The following is an 8,792-nucleotide window of genomic DNA, read 5'->3' on the forward strand; positions in this document are numbered from 1 at the left end:
CCGCGGGGTGCTAAGGCGCTTCTGTGATCCTTTAGAAACAATCGGGGAACCGCGTTCTCGCTGGAGAGAAGACGTAACGCGGAGGAGGAAAGCGGTAGACGATGCTTCGGAGGCTGAATCAGCCTGAGGTCCAAAGCCCAACGTCACGGAAGGACTTTCCCCCACGCTCACAGATCGCGTTGTGATCAGGAACGTGAATAAGATTAGACTGGAACACGCTGAGGACGCCCTTTATTAAAAACCAAGAAAGGCGCCAAATCCCTAGCACCCAGCAGCAATTCAAGTTCAGCAACTGTAGCAAACGGACTTTTGTTTTAAAGCCGCAAGGGTAGGTGGTGGCATCTGCTTCCTAAGACAACAAGGCCTCGGCCCTGAAGCCCCAGCTGCCCTTCCCTGTGTTGGGAAGGGAGCCCTCTGGGAAAGTGGGAGCTCAGCAAACCTGTAAGGAGAAGGCAGCGGAGGTCACAGGACAGGTGACATTCCTTCTTTAGTCAGGGAATGAGGCCGTCATGCTCCCTCAGGTGCCAGCTCAGGTGAAAAGAAGTTAAGGAGGAAGAGGAGGAAGGATAGAATTGGGGGGAGCAAGGGGGCCTCCAGGTGATGAGGGAGAAGCCCTGGGCGAGGGTGGATGGAGACCGGGCCCAGCTGCTGAACACGTCGCCTCTCTGCTGCAGGAGCCACGGCCCGTCCCATGCCATGCGCTGCTCCGTCAGGCGCTGCCTGGTAACCCTGGTGGCCATCGGCTTCCTGTGGCTCTTTGTCACTTTGAGGGTCCCCGAGGAAATTGAAGAGGATCAAGACGGGATGACCATCAAAGGCCAGGTAGCAGCCCTCGCTCTCGGGGTGGGATTGAGGGGGAAGGGCGGGATTGGTGCGGGCAGGGCGGTTCTCAAAGCCCTGCACCTTCTCGCCGGAGAGCAGGAAGCTCCGGAGGGCGTTGAGCTATGAACGCGGGCCCATGGGTCCGTAAGGAAGCTGCTCCCCCCAGGATGCGCCAGGGTGCGGGAGAGAGCAGAGGCCTTGAGCCTCCACACGCCGAGCCGGGCGGGCGGGCCTCACGCTCCTCCCTTCCCTTCTGAGAAGCCTGGAGGGGCTCAGCCCTGTTCTCTCTACGAAAGGAGGTTCATGCTGTGCCTCTTGTCATTGCTCTAGGAGGACAGTTACGGCAAAAGGAAAGACCCGAGGTCGCTGGAAGACTGGCAGAACCTTCCCTTCAAATATATTCAAACAATTCAGCGGAGAAGAAAGAGTGAGTTCCAAGGAGGAGCCTGGGGTACCCTAGGGGGGGTAGGGCGTCAAGGGCAGTGCGGGAGCCAGGAGGGAAAGCAGAAGGGAGAGGAGAAAAGCGGGCCTGTGCCCGGAATGTTTGAACCCGGCAGACGATTCCCCCCGACCGTGACGTTCCCCGTATCAGGAAGGAGGAAGGAGGAGGGGAAAGGTCCCTGTTCCAGAACCGGCTTAGAGAGTATTTGGAATCGGAGGGGCTTTAGATGCATCGTCCAAATCCCTCAGTTTTGTGGGTCAGGATCTAAGCTCCGACGTCAAGGGACTCGCTCAAGGTCACACAGTCAGTGGCAGAACTGGGACAAGAACCTAGGGCTCCTGGCTCAGAAAGTACTTTCCCCTTCACCCAAAGGTGAGCTTTGGGAGGATGAACTGGGCGAAACAACAAGAATCATAATAACTATAACATTAGCTAATACTGACCGAGCGCTTAAGCCATGTGCCACAAAATCCTGGCTCCACGAAAACTCAGAGGGACCCGCAGGGACTCAGAATCACCCAGCTCAGTGCTCCTCGGACGGTGCTCTGCCCATAAGGTACTTGGCGATACCGTTAGAGGGCAGGATCCGTTTATCTAGGAACTCAGACTCTGCGTTCCCAACCGGCTTCCACATGACACTGATGTTGCTGCACTAAGGACCACGTTCTGAGTGGCACGAGTCGAAGCGTCCTCTCCACCACGACAGAGCGTAGAGGGGAACTAGGAGAGGGAAGAAAGGCACAGGGACGGTCCCAACAGCACCGCAGCCCCCAGCCTCTGGCTGCCTTTACCCCCAGCCCGAGGTGCACTGACTGTCACCCCCGTTTGCCCTCCTTAGCATGGCTGACAGTGGGCATCTCCTCAGCGACACGACCAGATCAAAGAAACCTCCTGTACACCCTGGTCTCTCTGTTCCGTGCCTCCTCTAAGACTGAGCAGAAACGTCTCACGGTGCTGGTCCACCTGGCACACTCGGACCTCACCTGGCTCAGAGAGACCGTGCTCCGTATTTCAACCCTGTTCAGCCCACAGATCTTGGCAGGGCAGTTGCTACTGATCCACGCTCCGCCCGACGCCTACCCGCCCCTGGAGGACACGAGGAAGGAGGCCCAGCACGGGGAATTCTACTCCAGGCAGAACATAGATCACGCCTTCCTCGTGAGCTTTGCCACAAGGCTCTCCGAATACTTCCTGTTACTGGAGGACAATGTCTTTTGTGCCCCCCGTTTTATCACCCACATCCACTGGAAGGTGGACACCATGAAGTCCGACCCGTGGGTGCTCCTGGAGTTCTCTAATATGGGCTTCCTTGGCAAACTCTTCCACAGCAAGGACCTCCCACTCCTGGCCCATTTCCTCCTCCTCTTCTACAAGGAAAAGCCCCTCGACAGGCTGATCCCCCACTTCCGTACCCTCCTAGCTCAGAAAAACCCAATCATCTGCAGACCTTTCCTTTTCTACTACAGGTTCTCCTACATCTCTAAGGACACCCAGAAGGCCTCCCCCGTTCAGAAGAAGAACCTCGATGGTCCTGACAACCCACCCGGAGCCATTTTCACCGATATGAAGGTTTTTGATGTGCATTTCCCCTGGGAGGCCTACACTCTGGATGAGTCATTCTTCTGGACCCACAATGTCAGTGCGGGGAACCACCTGACAGTCATTTTGAACCACCCAGCGAACTTGAGCAGAGTGCAAGTGTTGACGGGCACGATCGTGGATGGAAAGTACACCCTAGAGAAGGGCGAAGTGGAACTGGGCTATGACCCCGAGGGGATGCCTCAGTACTGTACCAGCTTCACCTTGCTGGGCCATCTCTTGGAAGGGCAGATGAATCAGGAGATATTTCTGAAAAGTATAGGGTACAATGTGAGCTGCGTAAGGCTGGTGGTGAAGGCTAGTCAGGTCGGCGGTCTTATCATCAGGCATATTTACCTCTGGGAGGAAGATGCCAACGACACGGAAGCAGCTCAGAGCTGAAGGGGAATCAGTAGGGGTGTAAAAAAATTAAAGTCTTGAAGCCGTTCCGTCCCAGCCTATCTGAGTGACAGAGGGGAGGTGCCAGGGAACGAAGCGCAGAGAGGGAAGCCTCTATGGTTCTTTCGGTGCCACCATGATGTTAGTAGACCTGTTCATTCTTTTTTCTCCCCAAACAAGTGATTCTTATAGGATAGTTTGTTTTTTTTTTTTTTTTTTTTCTGGGAGCAGATACAGCTTAGCCTAACTTGCGGAAAGACCTTGGTCACCTCTAGAATGTTTAGATTTAGGGGGATGCTGAGATCAGGTCAGGGTGCTTGTGTGGGTGCAAACACACACTTACATGTTGACCACAGTCAGAGGCGGGGGGAGTGTAAAGTGGTAGTAGGAAGGTAAATGGGGAAATCATGGGATGTCCCTAAAATTGACATCATAGGGAGCCAAGAAAGTGACTCTCATTAGAAGTCAAATTCTCTGAAATTCAGGAAAGCAGCAGATGGGCTGATAGCAATAAAACTAAGCCCTTAACTCCATCTTCTATCTTTTTAAGCTGTTTCATCGTCCCTGTCTAGCTTCATCCTTTCCTCACAAACAAACTTGGACATAAATAGTTTGTAACTAAAACATTCCCTCCTTAACTCTGGCTTCTACATCTGCAATGCTTGAAACTCTTCCCTATTGTGATGACAAAAATAGTCAAAACCTAGTTGTGTTTTTTTTTAAAGATTTTATTTATTTATTCATGAGAGACACACACACAGAGAGAGAGAGAGAGAGGCGAGGCTGAGACACAGGCAGAGGGAGAAGCAGGCTCCATGCAAGGAGCCCGATGTGGGACTTGATCCCAGGTCCCCAGGATCACACCCTGGGCTGCAGGCGGTGCTAAACCGCTTCGCCACCAGGGCTGCCCCCCTAGTTGCATTTTTTTTCAGAGCTGGATCCCCGTAACTCTCTGCATAATACACGGTACTATGTTCCTTCTTGAAACAGCCTTCTTGGCTTCTCGGATCCACCCATTCATCAGATACTTGTCGAGAGCCTACTCTGTGCCGGGCACACAAAAAAGCCGCTATTGAGGTTGAGTGCGTGGTCTTTTGGAAGCACAGACCCGCTCTTCCTAAAACATTCTTGGGGGCTTAGGAAAGCCTTCTTGGAAACTATGCTATGTAAGCCTAGACCTGATAGATAATTAGAGAAGATACCCAGGTAGTGTGGGGAGAAGGTCAGGGAGATTTTCCAGTAGAAGAAACAGCGTGCTGAGAAGTAGGCCAGAGGTGAGAAGGGACGTGGCTCATTTGGGAAGACACAAATCATTTAGTGGGACAGGAGATGGAGGGCAAACTGGAGAAGGGGTGGGGCAGAAACCGAAGGCCCAGGACTGAGAGAAGACCAGCTGACGTAGGGCCACGGACAACTCAGTGGGTGGAGGGATAGTCTTTTCAACAAATGGTGTTGAAACAACTGAATATCCACATGTAAAAGAACGAGGTTAGACCCCTGCCTCACACCATATAAAAGGTTGACTCAAAATGGATCATAGACCTAAATGTAGGGTAAAAACTATAAAACCCTTAGGGGAAAATATAAGGTGTAAATCATTGTGACCTTGGATTAGGCAATAAGTACGTTAAGATATGACACCAAAAGTATCAGCGATCAAAGAATAGATGAATTGGACTTCATCAAAATCGAAACCTTACGTGCTTCACAGCACGCTGTCAAGGCAGTGAAACAGTAATACAGAGAATGGAAGAAAATATTTGTAAATCATACGCCTGATGAGAGACTGGTGTCCAGAGTATTACCAAGAAGTCTTACGCGGCTTCATCGTCACCCATTAAGATGGGCAAGGGATTTGAATAGAGACTTCTCCAAAGAAGACACACGAATGGCCAATGGGCAGGTGAGGGGATGCTCCTCGTTAGTCACTAGGGAACCGCAAATCCAAACCACAGTGAAATACCACTTCGCCCCCGCTAGGAAGGCTCTAATTAAAAAACAAGCAAAATAAGTGTTGGTGAGGATTTAGAGAACTCGGGCCCCGCATCCATTGCTGGTGGGGTTGTAAAATGGGACAGTCACTTTGGGAAGGTGTTTAGCAGCTCCTCAGAACGGCCAGCGGATCACCACGTGACCCAGCAATCCCTCCCCCAGTCTATCCCGGACACGAAGCCTGCATCCACGCCAAGACTGATACGCGCGTGTTCATAGCGGTATTGTAATAACCCACAAGTGAAAACCACCTACACGTCCACGTGATGAAAGGGCACGCACGCTGAAGTACACGCCCGGACCGTGAAGTAGGAGTTGGCCATTAGAGGAAGGGAGTCCTGACGAGCCGCCAGCGGCAGGAGAGCCGGAGGCCACGTGCTGTTGGATTCCGTCTACAGGAAATGTCCAGACTGAGCAAATCTACAGAAATAGAAGTGGGTTAGTGGCCAGGGCCCGGGAAAAGGGAGGCGCAGAATGACCCCCAGGGGCCCCCGGGTGGCTCAGCTGGTTAAGCGTCCAACTCTTGATTTCGGCTCAAGTCATGATCTCAGGGTCGCGGGCTTGAGCCCTGCATCGGGCTGCACGCTGAGCGTGGAGCCTGCTTGAGAGTCTCTCTCTCCCTTTAGCTTTGTCCGAATGCCTGCTGGTGATCGCTCTAAAAAAGAAAAAAAACAATTTCATGGTACATGAATATATCTTAATAATAATAATAATAAAAACCCTGTAGAAGCACATAAAGGGGTTCTGACTACCCTGCTGGCAGCAGCGAATGCCTCAACAGTTTAAAGCAGGAGAGCGAACGTGACCCGTGCCGCGCTCTGGAAAGGTCACTACGGATGTCCTGTGCCGACGGCGCTGAAGAGGGTCAAGACGCGGGAGACCCAAGCAGAAGTCCACGGGGGAGGGATCCCGGGGTGGCGCAGCGGTTTGGCGCCGCCTGCGGCCCAGGGCCTGATCCTGGAGTCCCGGGGTCGAGTTCCCCGTCGGGCTCCCCGCGTGGAGCCTGCTTCTCCCTCTGCCTGTGTCTCTGCCTCTCTCTCTGTGTCTCTCATGAATAAATAAAATCTTAAAAAAAAAAAACCCACGGGGGAACACAGGCAGGGGTCTGTCTCGGCCCCCGGCGCACCATGGGCTCTTCATAACGACGCTTCCCACCCCCTCTCCCCACCTTGGCCCCGCGGTCCTGCACTCTGGATTTCCACCCGCCTCTCTTGCTGCGGATGCCTGCCACTGACGCTGCTCCCTCTGCCCCCCCAAACACGGGAATGTTCCAGGGCCCTTCACGCCTCGTCATCTATACCTTCCTTCTTCGATTTCTGTGACACTGTGCTCAGTCACCCGAAGGAGCTCTGGGGTGCTCCCCAGTCTGCAGCACCCTCTGAGCCTCGGTGTCTTCTCTCCAGCTGATGACAGGCGCCCTCCCCTTGGCTCTCCCACTGTCACCTCCAGTCACCATGTCTAAAACCAAATTCTTCAGCTTGCTCCAAAAGCCAGTCCGCCCTTCCAGACCTTTCTACTTCTGGCCATGGTTACCTTACATACAGAGACTCAATCTTAAAACAGTGTCTTTTTTTTTAATATTTAATTTATTCATGAGAGACACAGAGAGAGGCAGAGGGAGCAGCAGGCTCCACGCAGGGAGCCTGGCACAGGACTCGATCCTGGGACCCTGGGGTCATGCCCTGGGCCGAAGGCGGCGCTAAACCGCTGAGCAACCCGGGCTGCCCAACGGTGTCTTCAAAAAGTGGTCTACAAACTACCCGCATCAGAATCACCTGCAATTGCTTGTTTATTTTATTTAAAGATTTTATTTATGAGAGAGAACGAGCAGGGGGAGGGGCAGAGGGAGAGAGAGGCTGAGTCCCGGGGAGCGGGGAGCAGGGAGCCCGATGCGGGGCTCGATCCCAGGACCCTGGGGCCAGGACCTGAGCCGAAGGCAGGCGCGTCACTCACTGAGCCACCCAGACGCCCCTGGAATTGCTGGTTTAAAATTATTTTACCGGGATCCCTGGGTGGCGCAGCGGTTTGGCGCCTGCCTTTGGCCCAGGGCGCGATCCTGGAGACCCGGGATCGAATCCCACGTCGGGCTCCCGGTGCATGGAGCCTGCTTCTCCCTCTGCCTGTGTCTCTGCCTCTCTCTCCCTCTCTGTGTGACTATCATAAATAAATAAAAAATTAAAAAAAAAAATAAAAAAATAAAATTATTTTACCGAATCTTGCCCATTCTCCATGCATGGAGCTTCAACCTCTGATTTTCTATTTTCGTAGCTGCTCGGGGTAGACCTACCGGGGCCCGGGCAGGCCTCCACAGAGCGGCCTCCAGGAGCCAGGCGCCGGCTGTGTCCCGGGCACCGGGGAGAGGGGACGGCTGTCCATTCTGGCCTGGTCCAGCGTGGGGACAAGTGACACAGAATTCCAGGGCCTGCGCCTGGTGCCTGGGGTGGGCAGTGACCCGGAGCAGCTCCCAGGCGGGAAGTGGAGGGAAGGGTGGCCCGGGCGGAGGTGGAGGTGAGCAGTTCAAGCGAGGGACTAAGGTCTTACCAGGGCACCGGCTCCTGGGGACGTGCCCAGCCCTGGGGCCGCAGGGAGGGCAGACAGGGACCCGGGTGGGCGGCTGTGGGCGGCGGTGAGCGCAGAGCTTCAGCGCAGATCCGTGTCCTCCCCCCGCGTCCTGCCACCTCGCCCTGGGCCCCGCAAGCCAAAGGCCTCCTACAAAAAGCTAAAGGATGGGACGCCTGGGTGGCTCAGAGGACGCCTGGGTGGCTCATCCTGCCTTTGGCTCAGGATGTGATCCTGGATTCCTGGGATTGAGTCCCACATCGGGCTCCCTGCGTGGAGCCTGCTTCTCCTCCCTCTGCCTCTCTTTCTGTGTCTCTCATGAATAAATAAATAAAATCTTTTTTAAAAAAATGAAAGCTAAAGGAGTCGGATTTTGCTTGAGAGGAAGATGAGGGGTGACATCAAAAAGAAATTTTAAATAATCTCTATACTCATCGTGGGGCTCGAACTCACAACCCCAAGATCAGGCGTCCCGTGCTCTGCCCTGGGCCACCAGGCGCCCTGAGGGGCGACATCCTCAAGGAAAGGAAATGTTGCTTTTTTTTCTTAAGATTTATTTATTTGTTTATGATACACACACACAGAGAGAGGCAGAGACACAGGAGGAGGGAGAAGCAGGCTCCATGCTGGGAGCCCAACGCGGGACCATCGATCGCAGGACCCCAGGACCATGCCCCGGGCCAAAGGCAGGCACCAAACCGCTGAGCCACCCAGGGATCCCCAGGAAATGTTGCTTTAAGAGGATGTTTTGGAGGGTTGAAAAAGTAAGGGCTTTTTTTTTTTAAAGGAGGTTGGGGATGCCTGGGGCGGGGGCGGGCGGGGGCTCAGTGGTTTCGTGCCTGCCTTTGGCCCAGGGCCTGATCCTGGAGTCCCGGGATGGAGTCTGGGGATTGAGTCCTGTATCGGGCTCCCTGCGTGGAGCCTGCTTCTCCCTCTGCCTGTGTCTCTGCCTCTCTCTATGTCTATCATAAATAAATTTAAAAAAAAATCTTTCAAGGAG

At 53.9% G+C, this 8,792-nt stretch overlaps 1 protein-coding gene across 1 annotated transcript; it reads left to right on the plus strand.

Moving 5' to 3' along the window:
- The first annotated feature begins 600 nt into the window (after nt 1-600).
- On the plus strand, nt 601-3,244 carry LOC129505885 (alpha-1,3-mannosyl-glycoprotein 4-beta-N-acetylglucosaminyltransferase-like protein MGAT4E). Its single transcript, XM_055319189.1, has 3 exons — nt 601-822; nt 1,153-1,249; nt 2,103-3,244. Exons 1-3 carry the CDS (start codon nt 601-603, stop codon nt 3,242-3,244), a joined length of 1,461 nt encoding a protein of 486 aa, XP_055175164.1.
- Nucleotides 3,245-8,792: the final 5,548 nt, after the last annotated feature.

The sequence above is a fragment of the Nyctereutes procyonoides genome, unplaced genomic scaffold, assembly GCF_905146905.1.
Source record: "Nyctereutes procyonoides isolate TBG_1078 unplaced genomic scaffold, NYPRO_anot_genome, whole genome shotgun sequence".
Lineage (NCBI taxonomy): Eukaryota > Metazoa > Chordata > Mammalia > Carnivora > Canidae > Nyctereutes > Nyctereutes procyonoides.

What these genes read in the sequence shown, in the direction of transcription:
- LOC129505885 (XM_055319189.1), top strand. Translation starts at nt 601, where the DNA reads ATGAGGGAGAAGCCCTGGGCGAGGGTGGATGGAGACCGGGCCCAGCTG. An exon ending in GGATGACCATCAAAGGCCAG is followed by an intron (nt 823 to 1,152) that starts GTAGCAGCCCTC and finishes TCATTGCTCTAG; the next exon opens with GAGGACAGTTACGGCAAAAG. An exon ending in AATTCAGCGGAGAAGAAAGA is followed by an intron (nt 1,250 to 2,102) that starts GTGAGTTCCAAG and finishes TGCCCTCCTTAG; the next exon opens with CATGGCTGACAGTGGGCATC.